The sequence below is a fragment of the Mirounga leonina genome, unplaced genomic scaffold (genome assembly GCF_011800145.1).
Source record: "Mirounga leonina isolate KUSES-001 unplaced genomic scaffold, KU_Mleo_1.0 Mir_127, whole genome shotgun sequence".
NCBI classification, from domain to species: Eukaryota; Metazoa; Chordata; class Mammalia; order Carnivora; family Phocidae; genus Mirounga; species Mirounga leonina.
Genome location: NW_023270316.1, coordinates 51,932,765 through 51,955,028, shown reverse-complemented (window position 1 = coordinate 51,955,028; position 22,264 = coordinate 51,932,765). Strand labels below are relative to the sequence as shown.

The 22,264-nt window shown below is 42.3% G+C and overlaps 1 protein-coding gene across 4 annotated transcripts in view; it reads left to right on the top strand.

Annotated features, from left to right (window-relative positions):
- Positions 1 to 22,264, top strand: part of VWA8 (von Willebrand factor A domain containing 8) — a 345,308-nt gene that overhangs the window by 308,497 nt on the left and 14,547 nt on the right. For 2 of the 4 annotated variants that reach the window (XM_035003301.1, XM_035003300.1), the window contains 3 exons: positions 559 to 667; positions 16,393 to 16,518; positions 18,217 to 18,375. In XM_035003301.1, the coding sequence (XP_034859192.1) occupies positions 559 to 667; positions 16,393 to 16,518; positions 18,217 to 18,375 (394 nt within the window). The other 2 variants (XM_035003303.1, XM_035003302.1) reach the window with 2 other exon arrangements.

Sequence of the window (22,264 nt, the reverse complement as noted above, 5' to 3'; positions counted from 1 at the left end):
ACATTAAATTACATTCTTTGGGCCTGAGCTGTTAATCTTAGTCAACCAAATACCTGCCCTTGGTCTCTGAAAGCAGCCCACAGAACTCTTCTAGGAACCTGCCCCATGAACTGACCAGCTGCCAACATCGTGACAGGTCTTTGGGATATGGCAACAGTTTGCTCTAGAGCTGACTCACGGGTTCATGAGGGCCAACTGTGCACCTTTCTTTCCAAGTCAGTGCTCGGTGATCTTACTGTTAGTAGCTTGGAATTGATCACGAGGGGACTATTTACACTGTAGAAATCAGCAAATACTATACATCAGGGCTTTTTGTTTGATTGGTTCAGTTTGTTTTGTTTGTTCTAGAAGGCTCCTTGTTCACCATGTACCAGCCCACCGCTGGACATCTTCTTCCTTTGAAACTCCTAGCTGGAGACATTACTTCTTGCCTTTTCTCCTCCCAGGCAACCTCAGTTACCAAGGACCTTGCTAGAGTTCTAGCAGCAGATGAATGGAAGTAAAAGACCACATGTACAGGATTTCAGCTATTATCTTTTCTACCCCTTCTGGCTTCAGGTTAAAGGAGATCCAAATGAGTGAGTATGATGCCGCCACGTATGAAAGGTTCTCAGGTGCTGTTCGACGGCAGGTGCACTCACTCCGAGTCATCCTGGATAATTTACAGGTAATCCTCCAACAGTGGACTAAGAAAATAATCTGGGCCCAAAGTTGGACCCATCCCAGAACTATTAGAGAAAGTTATCCAAACCCTATTAAGCCAGTCAGAAAATATTAATGCCAAAATGTTTGAGTAAGACTGTGGATCACTCCATGGCCTTCTCAGGTGAGTTCCCCAAGGAAGAATATTTGACCCCACCTATCCTGTCCAGGAAGCAATAATTTGACCAGTAACCCTAGAAGACACTAGATTTCCTGATTTCCCTCATATAAGATCTATGAGCATCCCACCTTAACTAGAAATTCACAGATAGAATTCTCTTCCTACAAATCATTTTACTGTCATGGACTATAGAGACAGAAGAGCATTTTGGGTCATCCAAACTGTGCATTCTCTGGGTCTCCTGGCGTCTCCTCCTATGTTCCCCCTGCCCCTGCTTTGCCTGCCATTTTTCAGTTTTAGACCGTGGTTGTCTCAGAAGCAGTTAATACTTCTCTTGCCCCTTAAAATGTGGATTAAGATGCTTCGGTATTTCCCAAACAAAGATCTGCTATTTGGAGAATTTGCTTAAAAAAAAAAAAAATCCATAGGCAAATTGTGTGAACAAAGTAACATGGAATGATTGGATTTTTTTCCAGTAAAGACACTCACTTTACTTTTTTCCAGTAAAGACACTCACTTTACCAGTGCTTATCACCCTGGGCATTGAGGGCAACTTCTGGGTGATCTCCAGGGCAAGGCAAAAGGTGAAAAAGAGCCAAAGTGGTTCACAGGAGATGAGGGTGATGAGAGGCAGTGCTCATGCTAAGACTGAAGAATGAGTGCTTTAGTCAGTCATTCATTTCTTAAGTTCTTGATGCACTCCAGACATTAGGGATAGAAAAATAAAATGCAGCCCCTGCCCTCAAAGAAGGAACTCAAAGACAAATAGGCAGATGACTTCTTAGATTCTATAGAGAAGTATGTGCACAATGCTATGGAATGAACGAAGAAGGGCTTCGTGGAGAATGTAATGCTTGAGTTCACACTTGAAAGATGCTGAGGACTTTCCAGATGGTTGAGGAGTCAGGGCGTTCCAGACATAGGACACAAGATGTACAAGTGCAGGTTGTTCAGTGGGACTGAGAAGAGCCTGTGTGTGGTAGGGGATGGTGGCAAAGGAGAAGGCCATCAAAACCACAGAGACCTTGGGGTGCCTGGGTGGCTCAGTTGAGCGTCCGGCTCTTGATTTCGGCTCAGGTCATGATCTCAGGGTCTTGAGATCCAGTCCCATACCGGGCTCCACACTCAACGGGGCATCTGCTTGAGATTCTCCCTCTCTCTTCTCTCTCTCTCTCAAATAAATAATAAATAAATCTTTTTAAAAAAAATCACAGAGACCAGATCACAATCTGGCCCTGGTTTCCATGATTACATGCAGACAACATTGAGTGTTACCCTGTGTACAAATAGGCCATTAGATTATTGGCAGTACCAGAGAGGAATGTGAGAACACATTTTTAATTGAAGGAATGAGAATCCTCATCTGGTATTAGTTCATGCCTTGATTGGTGTTCATTGGGCACCAGGCTTTAGTTACTTTTATAAACATCACTACATTTAATCCTCACATCAGCCCTTTAAGATAAATGATACTATGTTCACCAGATCAGCCAAAGGAAGAAAAGGTAGACCTACTACTGTGACTTCTTCAAGTAGGACACCCATTAAGCCTGGGTTAGAGTTAAGGTTACCATTAAGGAATGACTTCTGCTAAAGCCCACAGTGATGAGACCAGTACCAGAAACAGTGTCCAGTTTTGCTTTCCATCCTCAAAGAGAGATGTGAAAGAAAACTGTGAAGGGCTCAAAGAAAAGAAACAAACACAATGGAAAACAAGAAATTGGCACCTATATAAAAACCATAAGGGGATCAGGGTTAATAACTTTCTAGATATCCTCAAATAGAGTAACTAATTATTTCAAGGACGTTTTCTCTTCCTCCTTGGAAATCTGAAAAAGAGAAACTAGGCTTAAATAATAGCAAGAAAGAGTTTTAAGATATAAGAAAGGGAATAAAAATGATGTAATCCTTGGAGGAGAACCTAAAACGGATATAGAGCTTCCATCTCTCCAAATATGCAAGCATTTTAATAATAGCAAGCATTTACTGAGCAATTGCCATGTGCCAGACATTCTACTAGATGCCTCACGTTATCAGCACCATTATCATGATCTCTTCCATCATCATCATTGTCATCAGCATCGTTTAGTGACTAATAGCACCAGCTCTGGAGCCAGACAGCCCGGGGTTCTGTAAAATGCAATGACAGATAATAGGGCAGTTATGCAGATTGACTCAGATGATACATGCAAACCGTTTAAACAATGCCTAGCACGTAGCATTCTCTGCGGAAGAATTTTTTTTTTTTAATATTTTATTTATTTGACAGAGAGAGACACAGCGAGAGAGGGAACACAAGCAGGGGGAGTGGGAGACGGAGAAGCAGGCCCCCTGCCAAGCAGGGAGCCCGATGTGCGGCTTGATCCCAAGACCCTGGGATCATGACCTGAGCCAAAGGCAGACTCTCAATGACTGAGCCACCCAGGCGCCCCTGCGGAAGAATTTGTTTCATCATTACTTCCCTAGTTTTTGCTAATATTCGTCAGCCTGGACTGCAAGCCAGACACCCAGTCACATACTTTACATTCATTCATTGTGCTGGTGAATCCCTTATGATAACCAGTAAGAACTATTTTCTACATTTGATAGATAAGGAAGCCGAGGCATGTAACCCATCCTCACAGTCTTCTGAAATGTAGCTATTTTGTTCCCGCTTTGTACTGAGGGAACTGAAGAGTAGAAAGATGATGTGACTTGGCCTGGGTCATATGGCTAGTGAAGTGGGCATCTGAGCCTGAAGCTCGGGTCCCTGTTATCTATTAGGCGTCTGTTATCCGCTGCCAGCTCTACAATTCTATAAGAAGAATCATTCTCACATATACTCGTAAAGCATTTTGCATCATTATCCAGATGCCAACATAGCATTTTCAGGTGTTTCCCTCAAATCCGCAGAAGTGTTATTCTCAGGTGGGCCCTCTAGTCCTCCACGTAGACAGATAGTGCTAGTTAAAAACAGCTACTGGCCAAGGATAGACAGGGCCTCCAGTGGAATATGAGTCTTTAGATTGTAACCAAAACAAGAAGGCTTTGTTTGGTCCCCCTTTCGCCACCGTCTGCCAGTCCTGCGTGGCTCTGATTGACTAATAGCTCCCAGCTGTGTTGAGGTTGCTGTGTAATCCCAGTAACCATGGGTGTTTCCTTGGTGAACAGCAGATCGTCTGGCCAGGAACTAGCAAATCATCATTTGAGATGACTTCTCAAAGTACAGCTTCAAACCCATGCACTGATTCCAGGCGGTAGGGCTGAGATGTGAAGAAAGGGAATGTTGTTGTCACTCCTGTTAATATCTGCTTCAACACATGCGTCCGTTGCAACTCCTGGCCTTCCCAGTTAAGATAACCATCACCGGTGACCTCCCTTTGCTTCTTGACTGGATTCTATATGGGATATCGTAGGGTCCTGGTTATTGGACCTTTTATGAATCAATAGCAAAAATTTTCTTATTAGAATAGAGTGTCATAACTTCAATTATACTTGGTTCAGAATCTGAATGATTCCTCCATTCCCTGACAAAAGAAAATATCCGTTCCACAAAAAGCCACTGATTGTAATCATATCTTCTCTCCAGCATTTTGCTGATCTACAATCAGTAATTTCATTCTCAGGCTAAACTAAATTAGCCTTTCTCTGATTGCTTTGGCTAGCATGATATCTCCATGAACCAATAATTATGTTCTTTTTTTTTTCCCTTGAGTAATTTGCAATGAGCTTAGGCTGAGATAAACAGTGTTTTTGAACATTGATGTGTGACATGCTTGGGCACTGAGAGCACAGAGATTCACGGGATACTGTCCCTGTCCTCAAGAAGGCTATACATTTGAGGAGTGGGAAAGACGGGCACCCAAACAGATCATTTCAGTTGAGTATGGTAGGTGTCTAGGAAGACAGATGCATAGAATGCGGTGGAAGCCAGAGGAAAGGGATTCTAGGATAGATTTTTCAGGAAAGGATATACATGAGCTGGCTCTTGAAGGATACACGAGTATTCACCAGTTAAAGGAAAGTGAAACCAATGCCCCAGCAGAGAACATGGCATAGACAAAGGCATGACACTGTGCGGTCTCAGGGGTGAGCTGAGGGCTGATCTCCAGTGTGAGCAGGATTCCACTCAGCGTAAAATGCACACAAGGACTTGGGGCTAAGAGGCAGATAGGTGCCCAGCAAGGAATTGAGACTTTATTCTGAGCACCCACTTTATTCATATGTAAAGAACGGAAAGCATTTCCCCATTCCTTTTATTTAATTTATAATAACTGTATTTCATCCAGTAGACATTTGTTGAGTATCTCTTTTGCCTAAGATTTCTTTCCTTCAAAGACTAACTTAGGAAAGAAGATACATGTGTAGTTGTAGTAGAAGACACAATATGGTAAATGCCACAGTGGTATTTTAAATCAAGTACCGTGTTATGTAGACAAATGTGTGAGCAGTTTCTAGGCTGTGCAGTTAGGGAAAACTCAGAGGAAGTGCCATTTGAGCTGGACCATGAAGGATGAGCATGGTTTCAATTGGTAACTCTTGCTAAGGATGGGGATGGAAGGATTGTCTTGACCAGAGCTTCTGCAGCCTGTGGAGAGAAGCCAGGTTTTTTTCATTGACCATGAGCTAATGCTTTTATAAAATAAAATAGAAATGAATTACTGAAAAAAAGATATAAAAATGAACATACAAGATACAAACCCGTATTATTTAATATTCGATTCAGAAAACAAAAAGCACTTTGTCATATTGCCATACCAGTTTTTAAATGCTTACTGTTCACTTCTGTAACTTATTTCACCGTGGACCAGTAGCAGGTGTTTACTCACCAAAGGCAGTTTGCATAGCTCTGGTCTAGACAGAAGGAACCTATGAGCAGAGGAAGAAGCCTTGAATACAAGGATGTTTGGAGAACAACAAACAGTCCAGAAGGACAAGAGTTCAGAGTTTGGGGATGAAGCCGGGGGCAGTGGGTAGTAGGAGAAAAAAAGAGGGGCCTTGAACACCATGCTAACTGTATTCCATAATCAGTGAGGAGTGTGAACGTGACTGAGAAAGGGAGTCGTATAGTTGTATTTTCTTTAGGAGGCTTCATAACCATGGAGAGAGAAAGTATCAGATAAGAGAGAGGTGGGGAAACCCGGAAATCAAATCATTAAAATTACTTTCGGTATCCAGGTAAGAAGTGATAAGAACCCGAGCCAGGGTAATGGAAGTGAAAATGGAAAGGATGAGACAGTTTGGAGGTAGGACGGGAAGACAGTGACTGATTGAATGTGAAGTGAGGGGAATGGTGAGGTTTTCAAGCCCTAGAGAACAGCAATAGGGAAGCCAGGAGGAGGAGAGGCTTGTGAAGAAAGCAAATGTTTGGTTTGGATGTTACCATGTTTTGTCACTCCTGGGACACCACATAAAAATGTCAAGCATGATATTTGAAGATTTTAAGAGGTGGCTCTGGAGTTCGGGGGCAAGGTTAGGACTGGATAGGTTGCATATCTGTAGACATACCTGTGTCTGCGTTCTTAAGGTCATCTGTGTAGAGCAACTGCCCAAGCCAAGAGAAAAGGTGTGTTGACTAAGGTGAGGGTACAGAGCAAAGGGAAAGGAAAGGTGGAAACAGCCACATCAAGGAACGTCTGCATTTTGGGGAGAACAGTAAAATGCCAGTTACTCTTTTTTTTTTTTTTTAATTATGTTATGTTAATCACCATACATTACATCATTAGTTTTTGATGTAGTGTTCCATGATTCATTGTTTGCGTATAACACACAGTGCTCCATGCAGTACGTGCCCTCTTTAATACCCATCATCAGGCTAACCCATCCCCCCACCTCCTCCCCTCTAGAACCCTCAGTTTGTTTCTCAGAGTCCATAGTCTCTCATGGTTCGTATCCCCCTCAAATTTCCCCTCCTTCATTTTTCCCTTCCTGCTATCTTCTTCTTTTTTTTTTAAACATATAATGTATTATTTGTTTCAGAGTTACAGGTCTGTGATTCACCAGTCTTACACACTTCACAGCACTCACCATAGCACATACCCTCCCAGTGTCTATCACCCAGACACCCCATCCCTCCCACCCCCCACCACTCCAGCAACCCTCAGTTTGTTTCCTGAGATTAAGAATTCCTCATATCAGTGAGGTCATATGATACATGTCTTTCTCTGATTGACTTATTTCGCTCAGCCTAATACCCTCCAGTTCCATCCACGTCGTTGCAAATGGCAAGATCTCATTCCTTTTGATGGCTGCATAATATTCCATTGTGTATATGTACCACATCTTCTTTATCCATTCATCTGTCGATGGACATCTTGGCTCTTTCCACAGTTTGGCTATTGTGGACATTGCTGCTATAAACATCGGGGTGCACATACCCCTTCAGATCCCTACATTTGTATCTTCGGGGTAAATACCCAGTAGTGCAGTTGCTGGGTTGTAGGGTAGCTCTATTTTCAACTTTTTGGGGAACCTCCATACTGTTTTCCAGAGTGGCTGCACCAGCTTGCAGTCCCACCAACAGCGTAAGAGGATTCCCCTTTCTCCGCATCCTCGCCAACATCTGTCGTTTCCTGACTTGTTGATTTTAGCCATTCTGACTAGTTACTCTTTTTAGCACCTGAATGGCTCATCACTCAGCACATGGCCTTAGTGGCCATGAGGGACAACTTCAACCAAGTGCAGCCTAGAAATACAGTCCTGACTTCCAGGCTGCTTGAGCACGGGCCTCTAACTCAGTCTTCACTGGACGACCATGAACATGTTAAAATAACAAAATGCTGCTAACAGTGAAAAACCATATGACAGGAGAAATTAGGGAAGAGTGCGAGTGACATGCAAGAAGCTTTGAAGAATTTGTGCTAAGTGGAGTGTGATGAGACCCTATGAATGACAGTATTAGTGACAACTCAAAAACCTCCCTAGGAAATAGCATTACCAGCCAGAAAGTACATGAAACCCAGTAGAGTCAGATTGGCCTCCCTTGCATGGAGAGGTGGCGAATGGAAGCCAGAAACCTCAAGCTAGTGAGTAGCAGATCACTTGACCTCCACGTTGTCACTGCCAAACAGCAGTTGGAAGCAACACCGAGAGCAGTGGGGGTGGAGAGGCCTAGATTTTAGGCCGTGGATACAACAACCAGAAAGCCGGAGAAGAAATAACACCGGGAAAGGGGCCAGACCAGCCTTAACTTACACTTGGCCTGAAGATGAGATCAAACAAATGCTAAGTGGCCCCCTTGCAATGGCTTTTCCAAACAAAGTAAGAAATGATGTGGAGATGAAGTTCTCACACTGGGACTGTCCACAGTTCCAGCTCCTTCCCTACTGAGTTCCTGAGCTAAGTAGTGTAGATCTAATTCAGCTAAGAGCATCTGTTTGAAATCTTCAAGGAGAACTCTGATAATAACAAAGTGGCGAGTCAGTGCAAGCAAGGAGAGTCTGTTCCCAGTCTGTTCCTAAACAATTTTGTATAGCCGTCTCATCATTCAAGAGTAGGGACACCCAAGAACGAAATAACACGGGATCTAAGAGATGATTCTACAGTGAGGTAGAGTAACATGCATCCAAGTTGTAGAGGAAGATGATGCTGCTGGGCTAGAGTATTTTCTTCCTAAAGCACCAGAGTTCTAGAAAACATCTGCTTTGCGTTCTCACAATTCAAAGAAACTTGAAGTATGTGAAATAAGACATGGATTTAAAGAAAGTCTGGCCAAGAAGCAAGCAGGAATAATAAGGGAGTTGAATGCAATAAGGAAAGATTATTTAAAAAAACTAAAAATGCTGTGCCAAACTGAAATCTACATTAAAAGTAGAAGGAACAGACTCAATCCAGTCTTAAGTCGAAGTACTAACGTAAGTGGAAACTTGAATTGTTATTCCAGACTGTAGGGGAACTAAGGAGATAAAAACCAAAAGAAAGCTGATCAATAAAAACAGAGCAGAGAGTTAACACACTGAGCCATGAGCCCTACTGTTAAGTAGGACCTTGGCACATGGTGAGTGTTTAGAAAATACATGCTGAATGAGCCAGTGATATTCCCAAAGAGAACCTAAAAGAACACATAAACAATAATCAGAGTAATAACAACAACAATAACAACAACAACAAAAAAACTGTACTGAGCTGAAGACAGTCGTATGTCTATGGGTGAAAAACACTTCACGGAGGACCAGGCAAAAGTCATCAAAAGAGATGAGCACCTCACCACAACCTCACAGAACACTAACATTTCCAAAACAAAGAAAATATCCTAAAAGCATCCCAGCAGACAAAAAACAAGCTATTGTTAGATAAAAATTAATCTTACGTTAGTTGTCTCTGAAACATTGAATGCCAGAAGATGGTGACAGAACATCTGCAGAATTTGGGGGGGACGGGGGAGTTGTGAGCCGAGAATTCTCTACTTACCAAAGTACAAGGAGACAGAAGACCCTTTCAGATATTCAGAGACTTAAAATATATGTCACTTAAGTACTCTTTTTGAAAATAATTGTGAAGGAAATATGTATACACACATGTGCACACATATACATATATAAAATAAGCACATAGGTTTAAATATTCCAGCCAATGAAGAAGGGAATTAGAATTCTTTAAGAATGGGAAATTCATGGTATAAAAGGACTCGCAATGAGCATCAGAATCAGTTAAACCCAGACTCAGCTCTAAATAATTATGATCAATATGTTTTAAAGAAAACTCAAATATCAAGAATAAGGCTATGAAAAAAGTGAACTTAATAATAACAAGCGGGGCCTGAATTCTCATAGTATTTCACAAATTAAGCAAAAATCAAGAAGTCGATAGGAAGGATAGGAGGAAGCAGAAAGTGTGATAATTCATATTACATGCGAGAGAGACAAATACTATATTTCATTCCTGAAAATAACTAGAGAAAGAGATGTTCAGGGACGCCTGGGTGGCTCAGTCGGTTAAGCGTCTGCCTTCAGCTCAGGTCATGATCCCAGGGTCCTGGGATCGAGTCCCGCATCGGGCTCCCTGCTCCGCGGGGAGCCTGCTTCTCCCTCCGCCTCTGCCTCTCTCTCTCTATCTCTCATGAATAAATAAATAAAATCTATAAAAAAAAAAAGAAGAAGAAAGAGATGTTCAATCAGGCCTTTTAAAAATTTAATCATGCCGGTATTTTTTAATGCATTTGCTGCAAATTACTATGTGTTTTCATAAAGACTCTTGTGCTTCCTATGTGGAGAGGGGCCCACGGGGGCAAGGGGAGAAGCAGGGAGGCCAGGTAGGAGACCATGGCAGTGGCCCAGGCGAGAGAGAAGGTGCTTGTGCTGGGGATGGGATGGAAATGGGAAGAGATGGTGGGTACGAGGAAGCTGAGGGGATTTGCCGGGCACTAGACATGAGCTGTGGGAGAAAGAGGAGGTGAAGACGCCTGTAGGCCTGTGGTCTGACCAGCCCAAAGAATGGGGCTGTCCAGCTGCTCTTACTGAGATGAGGATGACTTGGGGGAATGCAGGACCGGGTGGATCTAGGGTTCCGTTCGAACTGGTCAGTTTGCGGTACCTGCTATACATCCACACTGCTACGTGTGGTTCCCGGCTCCTTGGAGGTAAAAAATACTGAATTCTTGAAGAACAGGCATAAAATTGCTTTTATTCATAAAAATGAATTATAAAATGACAGTACGTTGTGACTCAAAGTCGTAGTTTAGTTTCACATCAGCAAGCAGGAGAACAAACTCTTGTAACGAGGGTGGTCTTTGTTAAGTACATGAATCTGTATTTAACCTTGCGGCGAGATGTCACTTCAAGAAACAGGGAATCCCTTAAAATAGGAAGGTCTGTATCTTCTCTTCCCTGGGCAGCCCTGTTTCAGCATTTAGAGCAGCTAGCAAACCTAACAGGTGTCTAGAAAAATATTTTTTGCTATGTCAAAATACTGAGAACCATTAAGAAAATGTTATATTGTTTCCACTGATTTATAATTTATTTTCTAAATACTGTGCAAAAGTTTACCTTAATCCAGCATCTTATTTTTTTAAAGGTGCAGATTAATAGCATAATAAGTATATGTTGGTTGAACATGGAGAAATGTTACAAATAACAGGAGCTAATGTTTAATGAAAGAATCACTGCTCCCAGGTATCCTCAGACATCTGCTTACATTTATTCATTCACACAGGAAGTATTTAGTGATGATCATCTATATGCTTTATTCTGTAGACTGTATGTGCTTTCTACAAAAATTGCTACTTAAATCTTTCTAATCTCCTCATTAAATAAATTCTGAAGGAATAATAGAAAATCAGCTTACTTGTAGAGTTTACAGGTAAAGGAAGTCCTAATTAACCACAACCCAGATAAGCAAAGACTTAAGATTAATCAGAATACTTTCAGTGCGGCAAACACAAGATCAAGTGTCACAAACCACAAGATAATTGGTTTTTGTCAAGTGTCTTCCTCCCAATGTCCTCACTGCCACAGATGAGTGTGGATGTACTTTCTGGTTAACCAGTTATTTCCCAGAAAATAAATTAACCAGAATACATCATCCTCTGAGCATTTCAATTAGTCTAGGTGTTCTTTACATGAGCATAATAAAACCGTATTTCTTTTCTAGAAAGGCTGTAATGTAGATTTTTACTAGTGAAACCTAGCTTTATGTATAATAAATTCTCATTAGTATGAACTTATTGTATAATCCAAAACAGATGGACATATTTATAAGAACACTTTACTTCATGCAATAGGAATATACTATAAAGCTCATTTTTGGACCTTTGTTATACATAAAAGCATATCTTTAAATGCAGTAGGAACTTACTAGTTAAGGAGGTATCTCAGTGAGTCCCATAAAATACACAGTCCATAATAATAAATATTTCTGTTCCAGCCCACAGTAAATTTTTAAAGCGCTCCCCCGCTTCAGCCCCTTGCCTCCAAGAGTATCCATTCTGACAGGCCTCTTCCTGTTTTGAGTTTCCAAAAATTGGTAGACTGGCTAGATGGCAGACAATAAATTATCTGGCCATATTTATCTGCACGTTCTAGACTTGAAAACTAATGAATAGTGCTACTATTATAAAAATGTCTTTGTGCCCAGTAGCTCTGGATCAAAAAGCCAGTACATACTTCCACTTCTCAAAAAAACCTACTGGCTCATGTTCCCAAAAATACCAATGACCAGCGGAATCAAAATTCATTTTTCCACAGATAAAAATAAAAGGGAAGGGCATATGCTGTACCCCCACCAGAATGGCTAACCATTTTTTTTCTTAAGCCATCAATATCAAGTGTTGGTGAGGATATGAGCAGATGAAACCTTTATACTGCTCATGGGAATATAAGTTGGAAAAAACACTTTGGAAAGCTGTTTAGCAGTATCTCCTAAAGCTGAACGTATCCAGGGTTCCTGCCCAACAGAAGTACCCACACATCTGCTCCAAGAGACATGCTCAGGACCACTGCTGGCGACATTATTCGTGATAGCCCCAGAGCGGAAACAGCGCCATTGCAGAGTGGATAAATTGCGACCGAATCATAGGATTGGCTATCACAACAGCGAGCGAGAATAAAGAGGCGCCGCACTCAGCGGCATAGGTAACCTGACAGTAGTCATGCGCAACCAGAGAAGCCAGACACAAAAGAGCACATACTGTGGGACTCCATTTTTACGAGGTCCAAAGCCACGCAAACCTAAGCCATGCTGGTGGAAGTCAGGATAGGAAGTTACCTTTGGCAGGGGGAGGGAAATTCCAGAAGGAGCCCTGGGGGGCTGTGGAGGTACAGGTGGCTACATGGAGTGTTCACTTGCAAAGTTCATTGAGCTCTGCACTTAAGATGTTATGCACTTTACTTACAAGTACGCTGTACTTCAATTGTAAAAGTTGACCCCCCAAAAAGGAAAAAAGGGGTAGCAGATTTATTGGAAAAAACAGGTTCCTTCCCTCACTCTTACCCCAAATTTTACTAAGTTCTTTTCTTCTATCACACACAATGGAAATAGTCTTCAACCTAGAGAGCACCTTGAGGGATGATAATCATATCTAGGAAAAGAAACAACATTGGCATAAGAAAATCAAGACCTAAAATCCCGAGCTTCTTCCATAATGGTGAATCCAGAGACAGCAAATACACTATTCTTTTATTGTTGTTGTTAAGATGTTACTTATTTATTTGACAGAGAGAGACACAGCGAGAGAGGGAACACAAGCAGGGGGAGTGGGAGAGGGAGAAGCAGGCTTCCTGCGGAGCAAGGAGCCCGATGTGGGACTCGATCCCAGGACTCTGGGACCACGACCGGAGCCAAAGGCAGACACTTAATGACTGAGCCACCCAGGCACCCCAACAAATATACTATTTTAAGGGAAAAGTAAGCATTTTATAATTCTGCAGCCTTCCAACCGTGGGCAATAATAGGTCCCCTAAAAAGGACCCCCTTTTATCATTTTTACTAATCATTAGCAGAATTCCACAGTGCTATTGGGCCAGTTGTTAACAAACCTACTGAATCAAAAACTGCATTTTATCAAGATCCCTAAGTTATTTGTATGCACATTAAAGTTTGAGAAGTCTTACACTCCATAACTTGCAAGCTAGTCTCAAAGATGTATTTCATAAAAATATAAAAGGATATTTTTAAATCCTTTTGAGAAAAAAGAACTTATTTTTGTTTCAGATTATAAAAGTCATGAGTTCATTATATGAAAACTGGAGGGCGCCTGGGTGGCTCAGTCGGTTAAGCATCCAACTCTTGATTTCAGCTCAAGTCATGATCATCTCAGGGTCGTGGGATTGAGCCCCATGTTGGGATCCACACTCAGCATGAGAGTCTGCTTGAGGTTCTCTCTCTCTCGCCCCCTCCCCATCCCCAGCTTGTGCACATGCATGTGCTCTCTCACTCAGAAGGAAGGAAGGAAGGAAGGAAGGAAGGAAGGGAGGGAGGGAGGGAGGGAGGGAGGGAGGGAGGAAGGAAGGAAGGAGATTGGAAAATAAAGAAATTAAGGGAAGAAAACAGTATCACCCATAATTTCACAACCCCAAAATAACTATGACTTAATATTTTTGTTTTCTCCCACATATTTTTCCTTGCATGTATATAATGTACATAAATATACATTGAGATAATACTGTATGGACATGCTTTTATATGATTATCATGTAACATTTTACCAGTAGCAATCAACTTTCAGTAAATTTTTATTGAACACCAACTACATATCAAGCACTGTTCTAGATGCTGCAGTTATGTAAGGGCTCTTATCCCATAAGCCTGACTTTCTACTGGAGCAGACAGATAATAGAGACAAAGAGGTAAATAATACATTTGTAAACAGTGATAAGTATAAAGAAAGTAAAACAGGGATGAGCTACAAAGTGGCACAGTGCTTTTTTTTTCTTTTTTAATAACCCATGCTCATGATCTTGGACCTCTTCCATTCCTTTAGGATTGACATGTATTTTGTAGCCTTATCAGAAACTGTGATGTGCTCTCCATTTACTATTTGGTTAAACTGAGAGTTCCATATTTTATTTAGTTGAATTACATATCACTAGAAACTGAACAGCTTCACTTGAACTTCTTCAACATCATTGCCTTGTCAACACATTGATGAAATTTGGAAAATCAAGGCTTAATAGTAACAGTAGCACAGCTGTTATGTGACATGTCACGTAATCTTGTTTCTGTTGTAATCCCGTCTTCCTCTTAAACCCAGCCCTGGGTGCTGCTTTGATGACAGCTAATTACTGCTACCACATTCTCTTATACTTTTCTGCAGTACTTATTTTCCCAGTCTAGACTGGTCTGTGAGGGTCTGTCCTCATCCAGTGCTCTGCAGTTTGGTATCTCCAAGAATCAGAGAACCTCAGGATCGAAAGGTACCTCAGTGTTCACCCCCAATTGCATCTCCCTGCATAAAGCATCCTGGAAACCTGAGGAATGATCCACTCCAAACATCAGGCATGATGGGGAAGGGAAATAGGAACCAGGTCCCAATCACTGTTGCAGGGGAGGGAGCCTGAGAAGGCCAGCACTGTGTGGTCAAGCTTGTCTGTCTTGATACATAGCCCAGTGGGAAAGGATTCTAGAAGACTCTGCTCACCCCTTCCTCCTACCAGCTGCAGCTGAATATCTATCTCATAGAGTTTCATGAGCTCATTGAGCTATGCTCCAATGAATCCAATTTTCCTATAAGGTCATGGTGTTCTTACGAAGAACACACATTAGGGAAGAACATAGTTCCAAAGGGGTGCACGTAAGATAATTCCTGGAATTAACTGCCCACCAAATGTAATTTCTGTATGCTGGTGGTTTAGGAGTATCTCTTTTCATGTTCACATGAATATATTTGTATTCAAATGAGGGAATTTTGCACAGTTTGCAGCAAGGGTATCAGGAATAAGAAATTAACATAGGTAGTCCTGCCTAGAGTTATAGTGTCTGGAGCTTCTTTGTGCAGTGGTTGGTCTGCCCCTAAAGGAGACACCGGCTGCCTAAAGCTTGGCTTTCTATTTTCAATGACCATACTGTCCTGCAGCCGCCTCCAATGAAACAGTGATGGAAGTGTGCTTAAATTAATCTGGGCTTAGTTGTCCGAAATGTGTCTCACTTGGTGATGATGATGATGATATCCTCTGACATAGACTTCCAGGCTCTTCCTCAGCCAATCCCATGTAGTATCTCATTTACTCTTCATAAAAACTCAAAGTAGGAACTAGTGTTATCTTTATTTTACAGTTGAGGACACTGAAATGCAGACAGGTTAAGTAACTTGCTTGAGGTCAGATATCTGATCATGAAGGGAGGATGGAGACCAGGCTCTCTGATCTTAACTATACCACTCTCATTTGCACTCACATGATCTTAACTACCACTCTCATTTGCACGCATACAAATATTTTAGCTATTCTTCCCACTTCTTAATGTAAATATAGTCGTTGGCTGTAACAAACCCATGCCTTGATTTGGGATATTGTCATTCTTCATCACTTAACTACCATCTTGGTCCACCTGGCATAGTTATAAGTCATTGTGGGAAAGTATTATGAGGCCATACCTTTGGGAAAGTAATTCAGAAGATTTCTCTGACATGGGGGATGCAACATGTTCATGAACTATTACTTTCAGCTGTTTCCACCTGCACCATAAGTCACAGGGGATTCGAATAACAAATTCTTTTTCCAAAAGGAAGAATTCTGAAGATCATGTTTTCTCTGCGCCTGTGGTCAGTGTTAACAAGTTCAAGCTGATTATTTGGTTACCTAAGAAATTCGCCAGAAGTACCGTGACAGAAGATACATAAGAAATGTATCACCACTGCATTTCTGGACTGCGCACATTTCTCCAAGGGCTCATTTGCATACCTCTTTCCCATTTGTGTGTGCTTTAAGTGAGTTCATTTTATCATCCCATGTGTTAAAACGATTAAAACTGACAAAATCTACCTAAAGGGCATTCTTTGTCAGCAGAGCAGAAAGCAGTCCATTGATGAAACTGTGTTCATGCAGAAACATCACTTATTTGAAAAGATCCTGGGTGTGTTTCCTGTTTTTCATGCAGAAAGTATGTCGGGTACCCTCCAGAAGTCATTAAAATAAGGATGTGTGTGTGTGTCATTGTAGGCTAAAGGTAAAGAAAGACAGTGGCTAAGACACCAAGCCACAGGGGAGCTAGATGATGCCAAGATCATTGATGGGCTGACTGGAGAAAAAGCCATCTACAAACGCCGGGGTGATCTGGAGCCACAAGTAAGTAATGGTGAACGAGTAGCCTCCAGTCTGTGGAGTGCAGCCCTCTTTACAGACAAACGCTTTCTTGAGTTGCCATCTCTGTCAAAACACCAAAAACCCTGAATATGGCAACCCGATCTCCTGCCAGGGCCTCCCACCCGCAGAATCCACCAGGAGCTAGCAGCTGAGGGAGAGTCTGATGCTGTCCATGCAGATCAGCTCCTAGGACACAGAGCAGGGTGCCCCTGGAGGGGAAATGGAAGACAGTCGGTATCCATGAATCCTGGAGGGTTGTGCTGGTTAAAGCCCTAGAGCAATCTTGGTGGTCTTCTACTGTCCTGTGACTTCAAAGGTCTCTTCCCATCCTATACCTGAAGAAAATTTTAGAAAATAAGAAACTCTCCCTTGACTAATTCCAACCATAATATGTAAAGCTTTAGACAGCCCTAATATTAAAATACCTGCAACAGAGTGGCAAACATAAAATGGCAGTAGGTGAAATACTGCGTCTCTCCTCTCGGAGCGTTCTGTGATCTCCTGTGTCCCAGAATAACCAGAATTGCTGAGCAACCACTGAGAGCTGGGGGTGCAGTGACTGGTGGGGAAGGGTAGTCACTTACTCCATTTTGATGTTTATTCAGAGAGGATCTTTTGGAAATTTGGGCAGTACTCACTTCTGTGTCATTGGCATGAGTCAACAACTACGTTCCTTACTGACTCATCACGGTCAACAAATGTGTTCAGATGTATCTGAATTGCGAGTGGTCATGGAAGCATATGTGGCGCTGTTCTTCATCTAAGCAGACTCAGCAAGTTTTTAAGAAATATATTGAATTTTGTCTGAAATCATTGCCCTCCAATACCCACACTATGTTTTGGAAATTACTAACCTCGCTCATTAGCTTTCATGCATGTCAGCGAGTGAATAATAACAGAATACTCTGGAATTTTTCATCTTCCTTTTTTCCTGTAAGTAAAACTGACAAACATACTTTTGTTTTTAATTCTGCAAACTGGCAGGCATGAGTCCAAAATCAAACTGAAACTCGCAGGAGTTTCACATTTTGATCGACACTTGTCACTCAAGTGCAGTTAGATGCTACTTTCATGCTGTAACTGCCGAGAAAAGTACCGAGAAGTAATAATGCAGGGACTGGAAGGAAGAGAAACCCGAAAGCTTACTAATAACAGGAGACACTGAGGAAACATATTCCCTCAGTTCTTCACCAGACCCCGTCTCACATAACCTTGTTTTAGGAATCTGACATTTCTGGCAGGCTTTGTGGGAAATGATTGGCAGGTCACTACATAACAGGTAGGAATAAAACGGATGTGGCCTTCCAAAATAACTCAGTCTTGCTAGTGTAACTGATTCCAAGGCATGACATGAAAATGACATGTTGGGGTTTATATCTTTCCAGATTATTATTTTTAAGAATAATAGCCTCGGTAAGGTTTTACTAGTTGAGGTTGGGCTTTGTAAGGACCATATTCGAAAGGAAAATCTTTCCCATATGGCCCCAACTGCCAGCCCAAGTCTGAAATTCCATTTACTGAAATACAAACCTTGCCACCTGCCAGGACCGCCTTGTGCAAGGCCAAGGCTACTGATAGGCCCACCCCGCGGCTGGCACTCTGGGGCCTCTGGAGACCCTCACAACAGCAACTAGGGATGGCTTTCTGGTTCACAAGGCTTTTCTGTGTTCCCCCCCTCAGCTGGGCAGCCCCCAACAGAAACCCAAGCGCCTGCGCCTGGTGGTCGATGTATCTGGCAGCATGTACCGCTTTAACGGGGTCGACGGCCGGCTGGAGCGCTCGATGGAGGCCGTGTGTATGGTCATGGAAGCCTTCGAGAACTATGAGGAGAAGTTCAAGGTATGGCATGAACTAAGAATGATGAGAGACGTCACTGACCACATCTGCCCAAAAGTCACCCCGAGTTAGGGCATGATGATGGATAGGTGGGTGCAGGCTTCACCTGAGTGGACAAAAATCATCTCCTCATCGGGTGCAGGCTTCACCTGAGTGGACAAAAATCATCTCCTCATCAGCTCACTTGTCAGCATAGAGAAAGAGAAGCCTTTGTTTTATCTGCCTTAATCATCAGAGAATGATTTAAAGGACCAATTACTACCGAAGAAAGCACTGCCCTTTAGAAGTGTGTGATGTTAGTCGTAATGTTAGGGGGAAGAAAACAGGCATTTGGACGCACCACAAATCTCTTCCCCAAATTTCTGAGAGCCTTCCTCCTCATCCCCATTCCCGCCACACCCCATTCCAGCCCCATGGCCAAGCAGACAGCCTCCCGAGGTTTGAGGACACCCGCAAAGAGCGCTATTCTCAGCCTTGCTTTGCCTTGCCACGTGAGGGAGGATCACACAGTAATTGATGACCCCCCGACAATGCAGACGGCAACCCTGGGAGAAATGCAGTCTCCCATTGAAACTACGTCCCTTCTGCGGTTGCTCAATTTGCTCTGCATCCTCCTTCAGAGGTCAGAGTGTGGAGAAGGGTTCCCCCATAGCCAGGTGACCGCCCAGGGTGAGTCCAGCAGTCTGCTCTTAATCAGCCACAAGAGCACCTGCACTCTGCCCTTACCAGAACCGATACCACGGCACGTGCTGTGTGGTTCTAATCAAAAGTGCAGTGGAGAGAAATGGTGTCTGTGCAGACGTGTGTAGCGGGTGCACCATCTACCCATCAGTATTCTAGATCATATTCAGCATCACACATGTCCTGCAGAAATAGGCAGTCTTAGATCATTATTTAGCTCGACGTCCCACTTATAGGATCACTGTCCTTAGACATGCCTGTGTGTTATGATGGAAACAGATCGATGGAACCCATCACGTGGGTTACTTTAAGCCTGTTTTAGAGCTCCAGGCCTCCCAGGGTCCCTTATAAGAAGCTGTACGTGAGGGCGCCTGGGTGGCTCAGTTGGTTAAGCAACTGCCTTCGGCTCAGGTCATGATCTTGGAGTCCCTGGATGGAGTCCCGCATCAGGCTCCCTGCTTGTCAGGGAGTCTGCTTCTCCCTCTGACCCTCCCCCCTCTCATGTGCTTTCTCTCTCTCTCATTCTCTCTCTCTCAAATAAATAAATAAAATCTTTAAAAAAAAAAAAAAAAGCTGTACGTGAGAGATTCCTCTTAGAATGAAGTGGTAGGAAAAGGTGGCTTTGGTCAGGGAGTGCTGGGGTTACCAGGCTCTGTACAAGTGCAGGATGCAAATACAAATAGGATGTGGACTTTCCATGTAGGGAGCAGCTTTGTTTCCTTTGAAGAATGGGATTGCATGTCCCCCTGTGATTCGTGAAAACCACAGAACTGTTCAAGATTCCCTCGTGGTTTTAGTTGCCAGAAACTCAGAGCCAAACTCAAAGACCAGCTTTATGGCCTGTAGGTTGTGCCCTGGTATTCAGCCTTTTCCTTCCCTTGACCCTCCATCCCTTCAGATGTAAGTTTTTCTTGATTTTGATTTTTTACTTTTTTATGTTTTATGGTTTTCTAGAAAATATTTTAAAATATTTTAGATCCTTTCTCGTAGGAGTGAGTATAATTCCTAAATTTCTTGGACCACAGACAACCAGAGGGTAATTAAACATTCATCCACTACATCTGCATAAATCTCACTCAATGCTTTAAAACCCTTGGGTTCTGCTAATATTTGGATCAGCCCATCTGCCTCTTGTGTGAATCCTGAAGGTCAGTGTTCCTCAGCTTCCTTTGAGTTATATGGAGATGTTGATCCATTATAGATCATAGCAAACATACCACTATTAAAATTGGCATACATATTCATATTAGTGAGAATAAAATTTCCAGTTAGAAGCTTTTTGTGCCTTTGAGAACGGAACTGCTCTAACAGGTGAAACTACTTCTTCTAAGTTTTTAGAAAGATTTTTTAGGAGTTCACCAAGAAATCGGTTGACACAGCTCCTCGGGAAGGGTAAAGAATTAGACAGAAGGTGGAAGGTGGCAAAGGTAATAGGGTTTCAGAGAGCCATTTCCACAGCCTGCAGGGAGATGGTATGATTATCATGGAGTGTGCTGAATATTTCATTCCATCTCACACAGCAGAGTGTGCAGAGAGATTGAGATTTGTCCAGTTCTCTCTGTGAAAAGTCTGTTGTTTGGAACAACTACTAATGAGACTGGACATATCGCACCAAAAAAAAAAAAAAAAAAAACCACCAATATCAAGGAAATGAACATGTCCCGGGATGTTGTTTTGCTTTGTTTCTAATTGACAGTTACAACCCAGTTGTTGCCATGTGATGTACTGGATTTCCATAAAATGACAAATCTAAATTGTGTACTTGCTAAGAGCAGAGTACTCTGCCAGGTGCAGAGTTTCCTGCCATCCGTGAGCTGAGAGCCTAGTGAGGGTGACACATAAAGACTACTAATTCTAATGGAAGATTCGACGAGAGACGTGTGGTAACAGAGGCACGAACAGAGCGCACTCCTCTCCAGACATCTCCCCCCACTCTGGGCCATAACCCTGAAAGTAGTATTTTGCTGATAGTCTTTGATTCCCACAACAGCACAAACCTTTCCTCGGTCTTTATCAGTAAAACCACAGATACATTGAGAAGATAACCATATGTTACTATGGTAATACCAATTATTACCAAATCCAGTCACTATTTAGAGCAAGAAATTATAGCAAGACACCAAGATAAGACAAAACTTCCTTCAAAGTTTGAAGTATGTTTATTGGTTTTTTTAATGCTATTAGATCCTTAATAGACAGCACTTTAATTGTTTGGGGTTTTCTCATAAATGTATTCCTTACATTCACTGCAGTTCCTTTAGAACTTTTTTAAGAGCACAGAAAGTCTCCAGTGCATTAAAATCTTTCCAACAAAAAGAAAAGACATTTAAGACTTCACAAAATAAGCTCTTTGAGGAAAAGCGGTCCTTGGGCAAGGACGTCAAGGGCTGGGGGAGAGGCGGGACGGGGAGGGCACAGGAGTCCCCTTCCTGCAAATTCCTCACCGTGTCCATGGACTTCAGAACAGGCTCGCTTTCCTAGGTCATTTACTCAGTTACCTCATTCTTCACATAGGAAATCGAGACCCAGAACATGAAGGACTTTTCCCAAAGTCAGAAGGCTAGTTGGAGACAGAGTAGGATGGGGCCAGGACTCCCCTTCTGTTTGTTTTCCCTTTCTGGTACTTTTTGTTTTGTTTTTAAAATTTCCCTTAATTCCCAACTTTTTTATTTTGAAAAAATGTGAACCTACAGAAAAGTTGAAAAACAGTAATATGAACACCCACGAGCCTTCACTTAGATTCACCAGCTGTTGATATTTTCCCTCATTTGCTTTATGTTTTCTCTCTAAATATATAATTTTCTTTCTTCTGACTCATTTGAAAGGAAATTATAAATGCCATAATGCTTTACCTCCAAATATTTTATTATGCTTCTCCTAACAGTGAGGACGTTCTCTAACACAACCTCAGTACCATTATCACACCTAAGAAAATTACCAGTAATTTCGTAATATCTTCTAATGTCCAGTCCACATTCTCTTTTCCCAGCTATCGCAGAGGTATCTTCTTTTTTATGGAAGTATAATAAACATGCAGGATTATATTAGTCCCAGCTGTATAGCATAATGATTCAACAGTTCCATACATCACTCCATGCTCCCATGATAAATCTTTCCCAAAAGAGTTTTGTCTAGTTGGTACCCCCCCCCCCCCCCCCCCCCACACACACAATCCAGGATCCAGTGAAAGCCCACACTTGTTTTTTGGTTG